Raw genomic sequence first — 22,593 nt, forward strand, 5'->3', positions numbered from 1 at the left:
TTTAATTAAACTGGTATCAGTACTTGTTACAAGGCAGCTGCATTAGTAGCCCCAGCATGCAGGTCCACATCCCTAATTTAGGCTTACACACATTTGTTATGTTTTTCCTTCTCCCCCTCTCATCACTTTAAAACATTAATTACTATGGAACAGAGAAAAACTCTCAACAAGCCTTTAGCATAGAAAAGACCAGGTGAAATGAATTCATTTCCATACTCAAGCAAGAAGTTACCTTCCCAAGAACCAAAGCTGAAATTAAGACACAGCCACAGGAACTGTTTGTTTAAAGGAGCCTTGCAAATTGAGGTTGTAATGATGCCAAAATGTAGTGAGGATAATTTAAATTGGCGATTTCTATCCATGGCTATAAATTTATACACAACTACAAAAAATGTTAAAATATCTATAATTTTATTATAAAAATATTGTTTGGGTTGTTTATACCTCTTTCCTTTTTACCAAATTGTCTTAGTTTCTTTGCCAGTTATAATTGAAAAATTATGCTTCTAAATCTTTATTCCCCAGTGTCCTAAAGCACAGATTATAAGCAATGAAGATGTTTTCTCCTGGAATCCATGGATAGCCAACTTTTCCCAAATCACGGAATTTAGGTATCTTTACAACCGGTCCCTAGCTCTGTACTTGGGGACAGTTAAAACCTTTTGGTGGGAGCGGAGCTCTTGCTCTCTGGAGTTTGTCTGTTTATTTGGAGAGGCTGTGAAGAGGGCTGGGGAGAAGGTGATGCTCGCATTTGTGGGCTCTGATCATTAGAATGAGATTCCTCTTTTTTTTCTCTCTGTCCTTGTGGCTTTTCTTTCTTTTTTTCTGTACCACTGTAAAATAAAGTATAACATGGAACAACACATATTTAAACAAACTTTAAAATCAAAATAATAAAGTGATTATAATTCAAGACCCTAAATCATATAACTAATACAATTTATATTCTTTTTACTCAATAACAAAAAAATATAATCTTTGATAAAGAATTAATTTTTGAACAATCTAAGGTAATAATCCATTCTATGAAGATTGCCCTTTGAGAGGGAAGTGACCTCTAATGGATTTTGTAATTTTGATGATTGCAATGGGGCCGCAGAAACTCTCTTAACTAACTTCACTTATCTAAATTACAGCACTGAGGACCTTTGCACTCCCTGTAGAAAGAAACTGACTGATGACGCACTAAGTGTTCATATCTAACCCAGACTACTCCCAGGTTCCTCGAACTCTGTCAACTGAGTTTTCTCTCTGTGGGGAAAAGGGGAGGGTGGGCTGTGGTACTGAGTATAGCTTCAAGGACTCACATATGCTACATAAGCACTCTCCTGATGAGTGGCACCCACCTGTTAATGCTGTTGTTCTTTTAATTATAAAAGGTAAGTATAAAATACAAAATATATATGAAAAGAAAACTGTAGTTCTGTGAAAACCAAGTTTTTGCTTTAGAAAGACCAAAAAAAGTTACTAAAAATGCTATAAGGGGCTGGGAAAACGGCTCAGATATTAAGACTGCTGGGAGACCAGAGCTCAATTCTTAGCATGCACATTAGGTGGCTTCAATGACCACTCCAGCTCCAGGATCCTGTGAACCTGAACACCAATGTATATACTAACACACACACACACACACACACACACAATTTAAAAAAAAACAAAAACTTTAAGAGGCCTTGCATGGTAGTGCACGCCTTTAATCCCAGCACTTGGGAGGCAGAGGTAGGAGAATCTCTGAGAGTTCGAGGCCAGCCTGGTTTACAGGACACCCAGGACTATACAGAGAAACCCTGCCTTGATAAGAACAAAATAAAACAAACAAAAAACAAACATCAAAAAATAAAAGCAAAACAAAACAGTAAATTTTTTAAAAATGATATTAAATGAATGTGAAATAATTTTTAAAGTCACAGGAAAAGAATTGTTTTGCCAGAGTTTTACATTTCTTATTCTGCCTTTAAACTAAAAATTACAAAGTTACTTATAGGTATATTTTATGCAAGACAGTCGACAAATTTGATCAAAGATACATCCTTTGAAAAGGGGAAGAAAAACTGTCCCAACAGGTTTCAAGCTAAAATACCTAACATACTTATATACAGCCTTTATGACTCTGCACGTGGACAGTTAACTGATAAAACACCTTCAGAAGTCTCAGCTGCACCTGTGAGTAGTACTGTAAAGGACAGACTCAAGACTTGTCTTCCAATACTGAAAGGGTAGAAAACCATGAATGTTCTATAGTTCTTAAACAAGGACATTTAATTTTTATAAGATATGTTTCAAGAATATATATATCACAACACACACATACACAAACATGTGTGCATGTGTATATAGTTTATACAACTGCACTATCACATTGTTAACAATTAGAAATGTAGTAACATCATTCTGACATTGTCGCTTCTGAATCTGATTCAGTTCTGATACCTTGCTATGTTCAGTTTTTGAAGAAGTGTGGGCTGAGAAACAAATTCTTATCAGCAAATAGCAAATTAAACCCTAAAATCAGAAAACTGGGCCTGGAGACGGTCAGCGGGCAACATGCTCTCTGTGTTTTAATTGTGAGGATCTGAGCTTGGATCTCCAGCTCCCGTGGAAAAGCCAGCACTTGAGGTGGGGTACGGGGACACATGGATCCCAGGGACTTGGGAGCCATTCGAGCTAGGCAAAATTGCAAACTACAGGCTCAGAGAGAGGCCCTGTCTCAAAAACTAAGATGAGGACTGATGAACATCCAGCATCAATTGTGGCCTCCACAGACAGGTGCATGTATACTCATATGCCACAGAGAAAGGAGGAAGGAAGAGTCTGAATTAGATGACAATCCTTTTGTAATGGTCTTCAAACTATCCTTTATGCTTAAAAGAGATTTTCCTTTGGGGTTAAATTTAGTGCCCTGAACAACAAAGGAACAAAACCAAGTGGTCCTAGACTACCTTTTCCTATTGTACTGATCATTACAAAGCACCAGTACAGAAACAAGCTAAGAAAACCAGCTAAAATTAAACTGTTACTGAATAAAAAATGAATGTTTATAAAAAATTATATACTAACGGCTGGAGAAACTTTGGTTCAGCAGTTAGTAGCCATTGCTACTTTTGCACATGACTTAGGTGTGGTTCCCAGCACCCACATGGCAGCTCACAATCACCAGCAGCTCCAGTCACAGAGGATCCAAAATTCTCTTCTAGTGGGCACTGCAGGATGTGCTCACCAGAGTCAGAACACACCAATGGCATAAAGACTAGACAGCCTTTAAAGATGTTAAAGATTCCTACTATGAGTGCTTTATCCCAGTGTTCTCTCCTGAAAGTGAAACAGAGATGATTCTAATACTTCGAAAGGGGGAAAATTGAAATTCTGTAATGACATTAGGTTCTGAAGGTTTTGTTATCTCCTCACCATGCCCGCAGCCACCTGCTTGGTTAACACCTGGAACTGTGCACTCTGAACCTTCCAGGGGTTAATATCTGAAGTAAGCGCTTTTCATTAGCATACATCACTCTACTTTGTAAACTCTTTTCCCCTCATGCATTATCAAACAACAACACAACCTGTTCTGTACAGCTGATTTCCTATGACCTTTCCATGTGACGGTAATTAAAAGGTGGGCAAATGTCATTGAAGCACTGCCATTGGAACAGTAAATTATACTGAGAGAGCCTGAGCACATGGAATTCCGTAATACACTGGAACATTTAGAATGCAGCAACTCCAGCATCCTCCTGCCTCTATCAGCCCTGAACAAGTAGACAGCCACACACCACTACTAGAATACTTTGAGGTGAATCTCAGTTTTCTGATTTTTGCTGAAAAAAAAAGTTATAATGGCCTTTGCCCCCCCTCACTAGAGTAGATATATATTAAAGAGTCTATTATCTTTAAAATGTACCAAAATATGTCACTTGCTAAGGAAAATCTATTTATATAATTTCATTAAATGTATCAATAAATTCTTGTTGAAAATCAAAAGCAATAATAAGATTCCAGGACATGAAAAGGCTCTGTCTCTTCAAAAGCTTTCTGAATAAAAATCAACTTGTGATACTATAATAAGAATAATAGACTCAGGCCAGGTGTCTCATTCATAATTAAAGAATCAAGACATGAGCACCTGACTACCATACAGCCCTATTTGTAATTCTTTTCATGAGTAGCCTCATCTATCATGCACAGTTGTGCACTGCCAGTTCCCCATTTCATGACAATCAGGTACCTTTTAGCAGCAGACGAAAGAGTTTCTTTTCTTGCTATTGATACAGAGCTGGTGTGATTCTGTTTTCTGTTTATACCACTTCCATTGGTTATACAGGACATGGAAATAGCTTCTCGAAGACTTGGTTGGCCTATGGTAGTTAGGAAAAAAAAAATTTAACAAATTTTAAAATAATTCTTAAATAGCAGAGTTTTAAAAATTAAGTCTATTAGTGTTTATGAATAGCGAGCAGATGGTCCCACCTGCAGCACTCAGCAAAGGCACAACTGTCTTGAGATCTAATACCATTGACAGAGACCAACAGAAAAGCTACACTGAGCTGCTAGACCCACCACTCAGCTAAATGGCTGCTTTTCCATGGCAGCTCTGAAGCTCATGACCCACCCATATCCTTTAAATTTCTAATATTATACACATTAAATTCTAGAGTGCCAGTCTATATAAATAAAGTTTAACTATGTAAGACAACTTTTATAGTAAAAGGAATGGAATAAATGTCTGGTGGGGAGGCAGGTAGCCAACTGTAGTCAGCAGGGGTCAAAACCGCAGATTAAACAGGCCTGTTCACCAGGAGTCAAGTTGATTTAAAGTCTGGCTATAGAGCATAGTTATGGACTCAAGCAAAATTGAACTGTTCAACTAAGACAATCTCATGCTGGTTTTTTTTTCCTTTTCCAAAACAAAAAATGAAAAGTTGCACATGTAGGACCTAAAGTATCTGGCATTCCAGAGTGTTGTCTCAAACTTGGTGTTTATCTGCATTTTTGACAGGTCCTCAGACTAACTTGTATTATAACTACCTAAGGGGCATCCATAATACAGTGTCCCACATTCTCCCACAGATGGATGAGACAGAAGAGAAGAAAAGGCAGACAGCAGCTGTATTTTTTTGTTGTTGTTGAAATGTCTTGGGAAGGTACTTATATATAAGAGAAATGCCCCTCAAATTACAATTTTTGCTATAAAATTTAGCACTAGTATGCCACATAGGTGACTTCTTGCACTGATGATTTTTAAAATTATCGTAATGAAATACTAATGTTCGAGTCAGAGCATCTGCCATGCCTCCGATGCTGTGAGCAGCGAAGGGAGTGGTGCAGGAGGCAGGATCTGAATAGTCAAACCTTATTATCTGAGGCTCACTGTCAGGTGCTCAGGAACTCCAAACACCTCTTCTAGTTTCTTATGTTTCATTGTCAAGTTCTCGACACCTTTCTTAGTCTAATGACTTTATTCTTTAAGAGGACAGCAATATAGCCCCATCAAATTCTGTCTTCTCTATTTCTAATTACTTTGGAATATTTCCCATTTCCTCTTGCCTCAAAGCAAGATATACAATTTAACTTCTGGCCCTATTTTTCACAAGTAGAAATAATAAAGGAAGCATTAGACTGTTACAGAGGAACAGCCCCCGTTGCTTGTCTAAGACAATAACTACCTATACACTTCTAGACACAGAAGGAATTATCCTCATCCTCTGACACAACCATCACTGATTTCAGTTTAATATTTTCATTACAGAGATTCATACCTTCCCAACCTGACTAATGTAACTGTAATTTATCTACTAACCTCTGACAACCCTTGCCATCTTTCATGTTATTCAGGATAGGAATTAAATGACAATCCCTAAGCCTTTACAATATCCCAAACTCTATATATTAAGGACTGACCCAGAAAAAAATATTGAAATATAATAGAAAGTCATTATATCATTAATATATACTAATTCTACTAATTGAAAACTGATAACTGATTTTAGATGATTTGATAACAGACCATATAAAATCCCAAGAGAAATATAAATCTGCTTAGAGTTTTCAATAACAAAACTTATGAAATTTTACATCTCTTCATGTCTTATTATTGGTATTAGAAAATATAATTAGACAAAATCTCTACTAATGAGAAATAAGTGATTAATCTTAATGAAATATGTTCATCTATAAAAGTTTGTCAACCATGTAACTGAAAAAATAATTAAGGAAATAGTTTTCACTTCATAATGTAACTACACTATCAGCAATGTAATTAATGAGGTTACTTTTTAAAGTTGTTTTCCTTTACTTTTATTTTATGAGTATAGGTATTTTGCTTGTGTGCAGATTTGTACCTGTGGAGGTCAGAAGAGGGCTTTGGATCCTCTGGGATTGGAGTTACAGACAAGTTGCCATGAGGGTGCTTGCAATCTGACCTGGGTTGTCTACAAGAACAGCCAGCTCCATAACCCAACTTTATTACTTTTAGTTCTTCTCTTAAATTTTTAGAGCAACAAAGAGATGAATAACATGCTATATGTGTAACTATATATCCATACAAACATCCACATCCACAGAATTGAGTATTATTCAGCCATTTACAAAAGTCATCTTTTCATTTACAAAAACATGTACAGAACATACAGGAGGACAGTATGTTAAATGAGATAACCCAGGCATAGAAAGAAAATAGCACATGTTCTTATGTGTATGTGGAAGCTAAACATTGATTTCAAAGTAGAAAAAAGTGCCTAGAAGAGTCTGAGAAGTGTGTGCAAGAGAAAAGATGGTTAGTAGACACAGGGGTGATGATGGATAGGGGAAAATGACTTGGAACAGTCTACACAGGATAGGATAACTATGGCTGACAAAAATGGTTTGAATGTTTCAAAACAGTTACTAGAGAGAACTCTGAATGTTTCTAACACAATAAATAACAAATGTCTGAGGTGACAGGCCATTATCTTTACCTGATCATTCCACATTCTTTACATGCATGAAATGTTACAATGTACCCCAGAAATAGCCCAATTATTACATTATACATACACACATATGTATGTATCTGCAGACAAGGAAACATTATATGTTCTATTGTAGGACTTAACAAACATATGCATACAGATTCAAGCTGAGGGTAGAAATGCCAGTTACGCAGAAAACTTGCTCTAAAGATGTACTCACTTTATCAAGCCTGTGTTAACTGTTTTGTTTTCCATTCTACTCTAGCAACTTCAAAATTCTCTTATAAAAATCAATTCTTAAGCAAACAATGTTACTGTCTTGACTGTGGCAATCTTCAAGGCCGATTCTCAAAAAAATATACAATGAAAGAAATATTTTAAAAGAACCACACAATATTATCCAAAGTGTTCCTGCCAAGCAATGTGCTAAACTTTAAAGTTCCTTATCTCTTGTCACTGATGCATGTATCCAATTACCGCTAATAATAAAGAACAATTTTCCCACTTTTCTAAATCTCCACTATCTCCATTTAGGTCCAAATGAAGAATAATAAAAACAAACAGTGTTGTTATTGTTGCCCCATAACTCCCTCCAAAACTTTAACTTACATCTCCCCAGGTCACTCAACATTTCTTTCATGTCTATGATCTTCCATTCTAATCAGCCCAGTTTTTTTCTCTTATCCATCTGTAACCTATCTTACAGGACAGATACAGTGGTGTGTGCCCATGAGCCCAGCACATGGTGGTGAAGAAAATGGCACCTTGAGCTTGAGGTCAACCTAAGCTACACAGGGAGACTCATTCTCAGAACGAAGTGAAAATAAACATACAAACACAACTGCTTTACTATGTCAAAGAGAATGAAGACTGATACTGAGTGATCAAGGATGCTTGCTGCCAAAACTGATGATCTGAGTTTTATTCCAGAAATCCACAGGGTGGAAAGAGAGAACTGATTTCTGTCCAACTGTCTTCTGACACACAGAATAAACAAACAATACAGCTCTGACAACTCCTGAGTGCGTTTGTGTAATAAAAACTCTGCTGGGTTTTAACTCTTCTATTGTATCGCAGACTATGAGTTGTGTCTTAGTTTTTTAGTGGTATTGGGAATGAACCCAATACAGGCAGGCAAGCACTCTTCACGGAGTTGCATTTCTCCACCTCTAGAAATAGTAGTCATTTTCTATTTAATTTAAGACTTACCGTTTCTCCCCTGCCCTAAGAGTATCCTTCACAAACTCAGAGAAACCTTGCTTTACCAATTCTTATTACCAGCACCAATACTATCTTCCTCTTTGCTCTCTCAGTTCTCAACATTATTTGTAAAACATCTTAAAACATAAAAAGTATGCAATCAGACAATATATATATTATATATCACTATGTTACTGAAATAGATACATATTTATATATTTTATAATATATATATTTCAGTGGTGTAGTAATTGCCTAGGACACATGGGACTTTCAGTTACATTCTTAGAACCATAAATCAATGAATAATATTAAAACTGGTCTTCAATTTAGCATCCTTTTATAGCCACCATCATCTTTTCCCTTCAGACAATTTGTTTTAAGCCACCGCTATTAATTATACAATTTTCCTCATTCAGAAAACTCCAATTACATATCTCAAAATACTAGATTTTCAATTCTACTATCACATTGAGAATGCTTTTATAGGGTTTTCTAATATTCTTATACATCAAACTCCAAGTGTTACTTCTTAATCTATTTTAATTGTTCTTTCTGCTGCAGCTGGCAACTTGCATCACTGATGTTGTGCTGGGCTTTCTTGTTTTATAGCACTATCACACCAACTTTCACCTGTAAGTTGAGTCCCAAAATCTTGTTGGCTAACAGCAGCAAGCACACCTCACCTGTACTCCAGCAATCTACACATGCCCACGCATACACTGCCACATACATCTCACATTCAGCATTCGAACACTGGCTTCACAGTCTTTCTTGGAAGCCTGGTTACCTGTGTCGTGTGCATCTGTCTAGTGAGCATCTAGGGCAACAAAGTACTTCTCCCCGTGTTGTCTTCTAGTTCCAACTCACTGCAATCTGGATAGAGCAGTCAGTGCAAATCTCCCTTTTCCAAACATTGCTGAGGACAGTGACCATGTTGGTCTTGTCTCTATAAGCTCCATCAAGAAGTATTTCAAGTGCTTGGTTAATTTGAAAGAATTAAAAATTCTTGGTGTTTGAAGAACAAAAAGCTACATCTGATTTAAAGGAGAGCAATGGGGTCTTTTCTCCTGAATATTTGGATGTTAAAATTCCTACTGTATTGAGACTGACAATATTTTAAATACTGACCGCAGAAGGCTTGGGATGAAGTTAAATAATTTACAACTGTTTTAATCATGTTTCTATACTAGGTAGATCGAATGCCTAGCTATATTTAGGATGAGAGACACAAAAAGATTCAGTCCTTACTCTCAACAAATTTATTACATAGTTAGAAATATTATGGTGGAAAAAGTCTATAAGTGAAGTATTACACAAAGTTCCCAACTGAAACAGTAAAGAATAAACTTTCAGAATTTGGGAAATAAAGAAACCTACTATAATCACAAGTAATTCCCAGGCAAATAGTATTGTATTTCAAGTTTCAATTTTCAAAAGAAAAGGGCAGAAGACACAAGACTCTTATGAACAACACACTTAATTACCTTTATTTGGCACAGACTTTTTCACTGAGGCTACATGATCTTCTGAGATTGCAAGACGTCTCAAAACATCAGCCAAAGCTGCCTTTAGTACAGTGATTTCATCTTCCTGTTGTTGAACTCGTGACTCAAGAGCTGAGAGGCGATCTTGAACATCAGAAGTACTTGCAGCAGAAATGCTATCATCTAAAAAAGAAAAGAAAATACTGACCATTTTTTTAAAAATATTTATTTATTTATTATGTATACAATATTCTGTCTGTGTGTATGCCCGCAGGCCAGAAGAGGGCACCAGATCTCATTACAGATGGTTGTGAACCATCATATGGTTGCTGGGAATTGAACTCAGGACCTTTGGAAGAGCAGGCAATGTTCTTAACCTCCGAGCCATCTCTCCAGCCCAATACTGACCATTTTAAAACCCAACTACTCAAGAAAAAATTCCCTTCTGGTAAGAAAACTAAACCAAATCAGGTTTTTGTTTTTTAAGACAAAACAAAACAAAAACAATAATTTTGGCATGTTTACAAGAGCAACTTCTACAAAGATATTCTTCAAATTATTAGAACGATGGAATTTTCCCGTGGCTGATCCCCCACTTCCAGCCATGGTGATACCACCTCAGTTTTCTTACTAAATGTTCTTATATACAACACTTTGGAGAGATAGCAATAGTTTTCAAAAGAGTAAACTATCCAAGCTCCCCCTTTTAATGACATCATGACCCTACTTCTTTAGGAAAGCAGCCGGCAAACCACTGGATGCATGCTCCACCAGTGACCAAAAAGCCCATTCCCCTTGTCTTTACTCTCCCAGTCCTCCAACATCAATAAAAAGCAACACTGTCAGGAATGTAACTTAAAGACTTCTTGCTGCTCTCCTTTCTTCCAACAGTCCAATGTCTTTTAAAAAGAGTAATGGCTAGGTGTGGTGGCACATATCTGCCAGCCATCTCTGCACTCTAGAGGCAAGAGGATTGGCTCAAATTCCAATCAAGCCTGGGCTCTATTGTAAAAGACTATCAAAAACAAAGCGGTGGGCCAAGAGGATGATGCAGCAGGTAAAGAGGCTGCAAGTCTGGGTTTGATCACTGGGACCCACATAGTAGAAGGGAAAAACCAACTTCCACAAATTTCCTGACTTCCACACACATACTGCAGCACATGTACACATCTGCCACAAATAAATATAAAAATAAACAAAGCAGTAGCAATAATAGTAATAAAATAAATTAAAACCAATAAAGAAAAATAAAAGATGATGTTTCTATAAAGTTCCTACCTAACATGTTAGGTATATAGCAACAAAGACTATTTCAAGTAAGTTTTAACTATAACAACATTATTAAATGCTTCCTAAGCTACTTAATTCTAGATTGCACTATTTGCTGAGTTAATTAGAATTAAAACATACAGCTGTGGGCAGATGGGGACAGGAACATGAGAGATCAGGTTGTGGGGACTGATAGGGGACGGGAGAGTACTAGAAGAGACGACTGAAAAGGGGAGTGTTTCAGGGTCAGGTAAAAACCTGGCGCAAGGGAATCTCCCAGGAATCTACAAAGAAGAGCCCAGCTAAGACTCCTAGTAATAGCAGATACATAGCCTGAATTGGTCATCTCCTGTCATCAAGCAAGACTTCAAGTGGAGCAAGATGTACAGCCTATGGGATGTGCTGAGATTGAAGGAGTGGCCAACCAATGACTGGTCTAACCTAAAACTCATGCCAGGAGAGTAAGCCCTCCCCTGAGACTACTGGGAGCACTAGGACACACAGGCTGGATGACCCAGAGACTTAGGATTAAACCAAACATGACTAGAGGGGGAAAATGTCAATGTAATGATACCTAACAATGTTTTGTTGTACTCATAGATTGCTGCCTAGCCCAACTGTCCTCAGAGAGGCTTCATCTAGCATCTAATGGAAACAAATGCAGACCCACAGCCAAACATTAGGAGGAGCTAGGGGAATCCTGCAGAAGAGGTGGAGAAAAGATTGTAGGAGCCAGAGGGGTTAAGGATACAAGAAAAGACACAGAATCAACTAACCTGGGTTCATAGGGGATCACAGAGATAACTGACAGCCAGGGAGTCTGCATGGGACGGACCCAGGCACTCTGCACATTACAGTTGTGTAGCTTGGACCTCCTGTGGGATTCCTAACAGTGGGAGCAGGGGCTGTCTCTGACTCCTTTGCTAGCTTTTAGGACCCTATTCCCATACTGGGTAACTTTGCCCAGTCATAGGGAGGTGTTTAGTCTTACTGCAACTTGATATCCACGGGACTTGCCCTTTCCTGAACAGAAAAAGAGGAAGAGTGGATTAGGTGGTGACCTACCGACAAACACAAAGTGGGGGAGGGGAAACTGTGGTCAAGGTGCAAAACAAATTCATTTAAAGAAATATATAGCTGTATAGAAAGATCAAATGCTATTGGTTAATTCTCTATAAGCCGAAAAATGCTGGGGAGAAATACTGACTTAATAGACACCCTTGGCCTACTTCTTAGATCAGAGGACAATTTAAACCAGGTCGGTCCTTTAGACACTAAGGTAGAATGAGCCACTTTCTTCAAATATGCAGGGATTTCCTTAACAGTTAATTCCAAGTCTGAGTTAACACACTGACACAACCCCCTCAGCATTTTTATTTATTTTTTTATTTTTTATTTTTTTTTTGGGAATAGATGCTTGATGTCAAACATAGGTCTCTACACACAAATACATACATGTGCACATATTATACCACATATATGCTCCATAATACATGCATACAAGTTCACAAAATATGCTGGACATACCATTTTAAAGTCTGATTTTTTTCTTTTTCTTTTTAAAAAGTTCTTTTTTATTTTTAATTAATTAATTTATTTATTTATTAAAGATTTCTGCCTCCTCCCCGCCACCACCTCCCATTTCCCTCCCCCTTCCCCAATCAAGTCCCCCTCCCTCGTCAGCCCAAAGAGCAATCTGGGTTCCCTGCCCTGTGGGAAGTCCAAGGACCACCCACCTCCATCCCGGTTTAGTAAGGTGAGCATCCAAACTGCCTAGGCTTCCACAAAGCCAGTACGTGCAGTAGGATCAAAAACCCATTGCCATTGTTCTTGAGTTCTCAGTAGTCCTCATTGTCCGCTATGTTCAGCGAGTCCGGTTTTATCCCATGCTTTTTCAGACCCAGGTCAGCTGGTCTTAGTGAGTTCCTGATAGAACATCCCCATTGTCTCAGTGTGCGGGTGCACCCCTCGCGGTCCTGAGTTTCTTGCTCGTGCTCTCTCTCCTTCTGCTCCTGATTTGGACCTTGAGATTTCAGTCCGGTGCGCCAATGTGGGTCTCTGTCTCCTTTCATCGCCTGATGAAGTTTAATATTCAGGAGGATGCCTATATGCTTTTCTTTGGGTTCACCTTCTTATTTAGCTTCTCTAGGATCACGAATTATAGGCTCAATGTCCTTTATTTATGGATAGAAACCAAATATGAGTGAGTACATCCCATGTTCCTCTTTTTGGGTCTGACTTACCTCACTCAGGATAGTGTTTTCTATTTCCGTCCATTTGCATGCAAAATTCAAGAAGTCATTGTTTTTTACTGCTGAGTAGTACTCTAATATGTATATATTCCATACTTTCTTCATCCATTCTTCCATTGAAGGGCATCTAGGTTGTTTCCAGGTTCTGGCTATTACAAACAATGCTGCCATGAACACAGTTGAGCATATACTTTTGTTGTATGATAGGCATCTCTTGGGTATATTCCCAAGAGTGGTATTGCTGGGTCCAGAGGTAGGTTGATCCAGAATTTCCTGAGAAACTGCCACACTGCTTTCCACAGTGGTTGCACAAGTTTACATTCCCACCAGCAATGGATGAGGGTACCCCTTTCTCCACAACCTCTCCAGCAAAGGCTATCATTGGTGTTTTTTATTTTAGCCATTCTGACAGGTGTAAGATGGTATCTTAAAGTTGTTTTGATTTGCATTTCCCTGATCGCTAAGGAAGTTGAGCATGACCTTAAGTGTCTTTTGGCCATTTGAACTTCTTCTGTTGAGAATTCTCTGTTCAGCTCAGTGCCCCATTTTATAATTGGGTTGATTAGCCTTTTACGGTCTAGTTTCTTGAGTTCTTTATATATTTTGGAGATCAGACCTTTGTCAGTTGCAGGGTTGGTGAAGATCTTCTCCCAGTCGGTGGGTTCCCTTTTTGTCTTAGTGACAGTGTCCTTTGCTTTACAGAAGCTTCTCAGTCTCAGGAGGTCCCATTTATTCAATGATGCCCTTAATGTCTGTGCTGCTGGGGTTATACGTAGGAAGTGTTCTCCTGTGCCCATGTGTTGTAGAGTACTTCCCACTTTCTCTTCTATCAGGTTCAGTGTGTTCAGACTGATATTGAGGTCTTTAATCCATTTGGACTTGAGTTTTGTGCATGGTGATAGATATGGATCTATTTTCATTCTTCTACAGATTGACATCCAGTTTTGCCAGCACAATTTGTTGAAGATGCTCTCTTTTTTCCATTGTATACTTTTAGCTCCTTTATCGAAAATGAGGTGTTCATAGGTTTGTGGGTTAAAGTCCGGGTCTTCTATTCGATTCCATTGGTCGACTTCTCTGTTTTGATGCCAATACCAAGCTGTTTTCAATACTGTAGCTCTGTAATAGTTTGAAGTCAGGGATGGTAATGCCTCCAGACGATCCTTTATTGTATAAGATTGTTTTGGCTATCCTGGGTTTTTTGTTTTTCCATATAAAGTTGATTATTGTCTTCTCCAGATCTGTGAAGAATTTTGATGGGATTTTGAGGGGATTGCGTTGAATCTATAGATTGCTTTTGGTAGAATTGCCAGTTTTACTATGTTGATCCTCCTAATCCAAGAGCAAGGGAGATCCTTCCATTTTCTGGTGTCCTCTTCAATTTTTTTCTTCAAAGACTTAAAATTCTTGTCAAATAGATCTTTCACTTCCTTGGTCAGAGTTACCCCAAGATATTTTATGCTATTTGTGGCTATCGTGAAAGGTGATGCTTCTCTGATTTCCCTCTCTGCTTCCTTATCCTTAGTGTATAGGAAGGCAACTGATTTTTTTGGAGTTGATCTTGTATCCTGCCACATTACTAAAGGTGTTTATCAGCTGTAGGAGTTCTTTGGTAGAGTTTTTGGGGTCACTTATGTATACTATCATATCATCTGCAAATAACGAAAGCTTAACTTCTTCCTTTCCAATACGAATCCCCTTGATCCCCTTATGTTGTCTTATTGCTATTGCTAGAACTTCAAGCACTATATTGAAGAGGTATGGAGAGAGTGGACATCCTTGTCGTGTTCCTGATTTTAGTGGGATGGCTTTGAGTTTTTCTCCGTTTAATTTAATGTTAGCTGTCGGCTTGCTGTAAATAGCTTTTATTATATTTAGGTATGACCCTTGTATCCCTAATCTTTCCAAGACCTTTATCATAAAGGGGTGTTGAATTTTGTCGAATGCTTTTTCAGCATCTAATGAAATGAGCATATGGTTTTTTTCTTTCAGTTTATTTATATGGTGGATTACATTGATAGATTTTTGTATGTTGAACCAGCCCTGCATCTCTGGGATGAAGCCTACTTGATCATAATGGATAATTTTTCTAATGTGTTCTTGGATTCGGTTTGCCAGTATTTTATTGAGATTTTTTGCATCAATGTTCATGAGTGAGATAGGCCTATAATTCTCTTTCTTGGTTGGGTCTTTGTGTGGTTTTGGTATCAGGGTAACTGTAGCTTCATAAAAGGAATTTGGCAATGACCCTTCTGTTTCTATATTGTGAAATACATTAAGGAGTGTAGGTATTAGCTCTTCTTGGAAGTTCTAGTAGAATTCTGCATTGAAACCATCTGGTCCTGGGCTTTTTTTGGAAGGGAGATTTTTGATAACAGTTTCTAATTCTTCGCGACTAACAGGTCTATTTAGATCGTTCACCTGGTCTTGGTTTAGCTTTGGTATATGGTATTCATCTAAAAAATGTCCATTTCTTTTGCATTTTCCAGTTTTGTGGCATACAGGCTTTTGTAGTAAGATCTAATGGTTCTCTGAATTTCCTCTGTGTCTGTGGTTATGTCCCCCTTTTCATTTCTGATCTCATTTATTTGCATGTTCTCTGTCGTTTAATTAATTTGGATAGGGGTTTGTCGATCTTGTTGATTTTCTCCAAGAACCAACTTTTTGTTTCATTGATTCTTTGGACTGTTTTCTGAGTTTCTATTTTGTTGATTTCCGCCCTCAGTTTGATTATTTCCAGTCTTCTCCTCCTCCTGGGCGCGTCTGCTTCTTTTTTTTCTAGAGCTTTCAGGTGTGCTAAGTCCCTAATGTATGCTTTCTCCATTTTCTTTAAGTGGGCACTTAGTGCTATGAACTTTCCTCTTAGCACTGCTTTCATCGTGTCCCATAGGTTTGAGTATGTTGTCTCTTTATTTTCATTAAATTCAAGGAAGACTTTAATTTCTTTCTTAATTTCTTCCTTGACCCAGGTGTGGTTCAGTAGTTGACTGTTCAGTTTCCATGAGTTTGTCGGCTTTCTGGGGGTAGCATTGTTGTTGCCTTCTAACTTTAATCCGTGGTGATCTGATAAGACACAGGTGGACACTGATATTTTTTTGTATTTGTGGAGGTTTCCTTTGTTTCCGAGTATGTGGTCAATTTTTGAGAAGGTTCCATGAGCCCCCTCAGCATTTTTAAACCAAACCTATGAAACAGATGACAGGCGACATCCACCCTGAGGCCGTAATGCCAACGGACCTTCCAGAGGGCAGATGTGCTCTCTTCTGCCTTTAGTGGGATTTCAGTGACAATCAGAGAAGTGACAATGTTGAAAAAAAAGCTGGGTCTGTCTTAAACTTGGTCTTGAAGTTATGGTTCTATACTAATTAAGTACATTATCTTATTACATTATTTTATGATTGTAGCTCTTTGAACCTTAATTATTTATCTTTAAAGGAGGACAGCGTAAGGCACACAAAGTACAAAGGGTAAAAACTTGGCACACCTGTTACATGAAAGAAGGAATGTCAAAATGAGAGGGGTCAACAAATGGCTAGTAAGAACAACCCATTCTCTCATCTTATATTCTCATATATTTTTAAAGTTTTTATTAACATATTAACCATGCATGGGTTTCATTATGACATTTTCATACAGGTAGAGAATGTATTTCAATCACATTTGTACCCCCACTGCCTTCTTACCCTTCCACCCCCTGCAGATCCTTTTCCTTTCGGCTCTTTCAGTATTTGTGTGTGTGTGTGTGTGTGTGTGTGTGTGTGTGTGTGTGTGTGTGTGTAGAGAAGTGAGTTTCATTAGGGTTCTCATAAAAGAATTTACAGGACCACGGGCACAATAACATTTTACTTATATGTGTATGTGTCTAATTTACGCACACACAGACACATACACACACGTTGTGCTGTGTATGCAGTGTGCACATGTGTGTGGGTGCAGTTATGTTTTTCCATGCCCCTGAGGTATGTAGAGGCCAGAAGTTCATATGATGTATCTTTCTCTACCAAGCTGCACCTTAATTTCTGTTTCTCAACTGCACCCTGAGCTCACCGACTGACCTGGCATTGCTTAGCTCCCTGCCTCCAGCACTGGGTTTACATATGTGTACCACTCTGCCTGGCCTTCATGTGGATTCTTGGGAATCCAACCTCAGGTCCTCATCCTTGTGCTACAGCGCTTCCCTGGCTCCAAACATCTTTATACTGCCCTTTCCTTTGTCATCTGGATGGTCCACGCTATTGGCAATGTGTAAGTTCAGTCACTATTTCTCCTGCCTTGAGTGCTTATTCTCTTCCTGGGGGTGGGGAGGGCAACTGCATAGACAGACAGCAGCAGCTCTTCTCCCTTATGAAACTCTGATTTTTCAGGTCTTGTGAGCTCTGGTACGTCATTCTTCCACATTAGTAGGCTGAACTGCATGAGATGGTTTTCTAAGTCAGTATAAAACTGACTAGTAGCAATTTCATATGGTTTAATTTCCACTGAACACTACAGAAATGGTGATTTCAGGCCAGAGAGACAATGCAGATTTTTTTTAGAGACAGCAATATACACATGCGTTTTCTCTTGGCTCGTTAACACTCCAAGGATTTTCTTAAGATTGTCAGTAATAAGCCGGGCGGTGGTGGGGCACGCCTTTAATCCCAGCACTCGGGAGGCAGAGGCAGGCGGATCTCTGTGAGTTCGAGACCAGCCTGGTCTACAAGAGCTAGTTCCAGGACAGGCTCCAAAACCACAGAGAAACCCTGTCTCGAAAAACCAAAAAAAAGATTGTCAGTAATAAAGCAACTCCTGACTACTTTGAGTCCCAGTTTTGAATTCTTAAGGAGTGGACAACCAATTTAGCAGTCAGTCTTGTATTTCTGCCAGTTAATTATGTGGCCTAATAAATCTAGTTTTTGCAAGCCACTGCTTGTAAGCCAAACACTGTAATTAAGTCAGTAAACTATATGGCTATTACCTTCTAAACTCTTTTCAAATTATGAAGGCTAAGCTGTAAGCTTAAGTCATAAACATAATCTGTTTGGTGCCTGTGGGAAGGCAAGCAGAGCCTAGTGAGCTTTATCAAACACCATGCCAACATATAAACCCATCTGGGTTCATACCACATCAGTACTTTTGGTTCAGAAATCACTTGTCTTTCATACATCCATTTTTTCTTTTAATGGATAAGGTTTTTTTTTTTGTTTGTTTTAACTTTGTGAATGTTGGATCGTCACATAAATGTAATTCTGCTTGTTCAGATCTTACCAAACCGGACAAGTCCTATATGACAAACACAAGGACAATTTTTCAAAGGCAAATAAGCACCAAGGTAACAACTAACAATACCCTATTTTTGTACTGTACTTTCCATACTAACTACTGCATTCCTTTTCTTGTGCTGTCTGTATTATAGTGAAGGAAAAACTCAAGATATTAACTAGCTTGCCCAAGGACACCAAGCTACTCTTGATATCTGAGAATTAAAACATAAGCCCAACTCCCAAATTAAATGCCCTTTATTTTATTTCACACTCCATTCTAATAATAATCACATGGAAACCAAATAAATAGATCCTTTTACAAAGCTAGAAGAGTTTAAAACTACTGAATGAAGTAAACAGCATCTTTGCTTTAAACAAACTGCTGGTCTTTCTGCCGAGTTATTAATAAACCAACCCCTTTCCCCCTAGTCCTCTAGTCTGGATGAACGATTAAAGGCATTCTTGCTAAGGCAGACGGGAATGAGGGCTGAAGTGAGCCTGCACAATCGTTCTCAGCTCTACACAATTTCTTCTTGTTTGAAATCTCAACCCTTTGGACCAGGGAGGTAACTTAGTGGATAAAGCACGTGAGTACAATACTGGAGATCTGACGTTAGACCTTCAGAACCAAGCTAAATGCCAAATACAGCAACACACACAGATATAACCCAACATTCCTATGGGAAGATGCAAGATGGAGACAAGAGACTCCCCAAAAGTTTGTGAGGACCAGATAGCCTGGCGTATACAGGGGCAAACAAGAGACCCTGTTTCAAGTAAAGTGGAAGACAAGGATGTACCCCACTCACAAATGTAAACACACACACACACACACACACACACACACTGAAATCTCAACACTTTCAGGAGCAGGATCCAATAAAAGATGTGGCATAGCAGTGCATGAAATCTGGTGTTAAACTGCCTGGGTAAATATGTTTACTTATCAGCTCTGTAAGTAGTTTCCTCACAAGTAATTTCATCATGCTAATTAGTACTAACATAAGGCTTGGAAAGATCAGATGAATAATGAGCACCGTCATACAAGAAGGGTTTGTTAAGTGATGGATGCTCTTGACTGCCCTGCTTAATAATACCATGAAACTGGAAATGACCTAAAATTCATGAGCACTCATGCAACCACCAATAAAGAAAATATATAGGGGGAAAAACTGGAAGATCTGCAAGACAATTTAAGTGAAATAAGCAAACTGCAAAACAATATGGACTAACACCACCACCACCAAAACTACACACACACACACACACACACACACACACACGGAGTTGGAAAAGCAAAAATTTTCATTATGGTTTTGTATATTTGACACTAGCAAAAAGCAACACAACAGAAGTGTATTATAATGTATACTTACTTTGTTTAACTTTGCATTGCCTGGTGCCAACTTAAGGTAAGTTCTCCTCTAACACAGTGATCCAAAAGTATAGAGACATATACAATAAAATACTGGGAAGTTAAACTTGCAATCATAGATTACTAATGTTGGAAAGAAACTTTCTTAAAGTCAGCGATCCCCAGCCTTTGTAGATAAGGAACTGAGAAGCCGGGTGAGTGTTACATGGTTTACAGCAGTAAGATGAGCTCCTTCCTCTAATGTCATGTTCTCTCTGTAGTTTGAAATCTTCCTTTTCCCAATATAACACAATCTCATTCACAATAAACTTTTTAGGAATGCATCTGTTCAGCAAATACAGTTTTGGATTCTTTTAACACTCCCTTTTGTTAGTTCAAATATATTGGTTTCTTTTTTGTATACCATGGTAGTCCTTTGTTTTGTGCTTTCTCCTTTCAAAACAGTTTCTAGTCTTCAAGGTTAAAAAGTAGAACTGAAAATAAAATTCTCATGAGTTATTAAACCAGCGGGAAAATGAAAGAGGTCGATAGAGATATCAACAAATAACCTTACCTGTCAGTCTGCTTCCTGGGGTGTACACACACGTACACACACACACACACACACTTTTATTAGGAAATGTAAACAATGCCTACTTAATTAGTGAACATCTAATGCTAGCTATATTTATTTTGCTTCTATTATAATGAATCACCAACTTGTTTCCTGAACTGTGATGAAACGTGTCGCCTGTGCAGAAATATACACTGTGTTCTGTTTTTTTTTTAATTTATTTACTTATTATATATACAATATTCTGTCTGTGTGTCTGCAGGCCAGAAGAGGGCACCAGATCTCATTACAGATGGTTGTGAGCCACCGTGTGGTTGCTGGGAATTGAACTCAGGACCTTTGGAAGAGCAGGCAAAGCTCTTAACCACTGAGCCATCTCTCCAGTTCCCATACACTGTGTTCTAAATACCCTCAAGCTAGCAACCCAGTATTGTATCAGAGTATCTCCAGAATTTAATTACTTTATGTCAATCCTTTGAAAATGGAACACTGTCATTTGTTTTCATATTAGTAGGGTCACAATTGCAACTAATGATGATAATTTCCATTTAGATATTAACTGATCGGGAGAGTGACCAGAATATATATGATATACATATGAAAAATTCAATTTACTAATTAAAAAAATTAACTATTATGCTGAAACCTGTGATAAAAAGATATCTTAGAAGATCTCTCTCTCTCTCTCTCTCTCTCTCTCTCTCTCACACACACACACACCTACCTAATTCAATAATTTCTAATCTTTCTTTGGGGAGAGTGCAGAGTTTCATTATGTAGAATAGGCTGGCCTCAAACTCACAGAAATTCTGCAGTCTCTGCCTCCTCGATCTTTAGGATTAAAGGTGTGTACCATCACGTCCAGCCCTAATCTTTCTTTTTTGTGTTTCTGGGTATCATTTTGCAGCTAGGAATAACTATGTGTACCTGTAACAATACCTGTTTCTGATTTAATATCCTACATTACTAGATATTGGATAAACAAGCCTTTGTATTGTATAAGTGAAAAGAAAATAGTCTCTGAAATGACGGTGTATTGTGTTGAAAATTCTGTGTGCACGTTTATAGATTCACTAATATATATATGCCGAACTATATGTACATGACTACACATATACACCGAACTATGTAAAGAAGGACATAATTTCTAAAACTAGAAAAGAATAAAGGAAAAAGGTAACAAGGTGTCTACTCCATGCTAGGCACTGCGAGACAACATGACTTATGTCAACCAATGACCCAATGAAAGAGGCTCAGTATCCCTACTTAAAATAAGTACACTGAAGCAGTGAGAAGCAGCTGCCTACTACTGTGCATCTAGTAAGATGCAGAGCTGGAGTGCGATCCATAAGAATGTTGAACCTAGAGATGTAGCTTTAGAGGAGGGATGTGGCAGAATACATTCTACAGGACCAACTAACTGTGGGTGCCACACATCTTCTACCATATAATAACATGAGAATCAGATAGCCTGACCAAATAGAGCTGTCTCATCTCCTTTGAAATTTTTTAAAAATTTTATTTTACATGTATAAGTGTTTTATCTGCATTTATGTCTGTGTACCTACCACATATGTGTCTGGTGCTCTTGGAGGCCAGTAAAGGGCATCTGGAACTGGAGTTACAGATGCTGTGAGCCACCTTGCAGGTGCTGGGAACTGAACTCAGGAGAAACAGTCACTACTTTGAATCACCAAGCCATCTCTCCAGCTCCCTGCTGCATCTTTATTCTTAATGACAAAACAATTACTTAAGATCTCAGAAGAATAATATTAGTAGGTGAACTGAAAAGGGAAATCAAACTCTGAAGAATTACCCATAAGGCAATGAATCCCCACAACCACTCTACTGCACACCTTTTACTGCAGGGTAACCCAAACCCCAAAACTATATTTAAAATAAGACTCTCCAGACAAAACCTGCTCTCTCTGGCCAAAAGTCTTGGGAGGGATGAGATGCTGCAGGATGGGTCTCTACCACAGGGCAGCAGTCAGCAGTGCTGGGAGCAGGAAAGGCTCGCCTTTTCCTTCCACCTACTGCTTCCCCTTGACGTGGGTAGCAACAAAAGGAAAGGACTCAACTTCCAAGCAAGAAAGCAGAGTAAGGGGATCTTCAGAGCCCAAGATACCAAGGTAACAGAGGACGCTGTGACACCAAACCTGAAGTCCTCCACCATAACAGAGAGGACGCCGTGACGCTTGAACCTGACGTCCTTCAAGCTACACAAACACGAAAACTGGAATCAATATGGCATAAAGTTGGAAATGTTGCAA

At 38.4% G+C, this 22,593-nt stretch overlaps 1 protein-coding gene across 6 annotated transcripts in view; it reads right to left on the bottom strand.

Moving 5' to 3' along the window:
* Eml4 (EMAP like 4) overlaps positions 1-22,593 on the bottom strand; it is a 122,863-nt gene that overhangs the window by 49,284 nt on the left and 50,986 nt on the right. For 4 of the 6 annotated variants that reach the window (XM_057762009.1, XM_057761998.1, XM_057761989.1 and 1 more), the window contains exons 2-3: positions 9,629-9,811; positions 4,220-4,349 (exon numbers count right to left, since the gene is read on the bottom strand). In XM_057762009.1, the coding sequence (XP_057617992.1) occupies positions 4,220-4,349; positions 9,629-9,811 (313 nt within the window). Of the gene's footprint in view, positions 1-659; positions 834-4,219; positions 4,350-9,628; positions 9,812-22,593 lie in introns of all 6 variants that reach the window. The other 2 variants (XM_057761973.1, XM_057761962.1) reach the window with 1 other exon arrangement.

Source organism: Chionomys nivalis, chromosome 1 (assembly GCF_950005125.1).
Source record: "Chionomys nivalis chromosome 1, mChiNiv1.1, whole genome shotgun sequence".
Taxonomy (NCBI): domain Eukaryota; kingdom Metazoa; phylum Chordata; class Mammalia; order Rodentia; family Cricetidae; genus Chionomys; species Chionomys nivalis.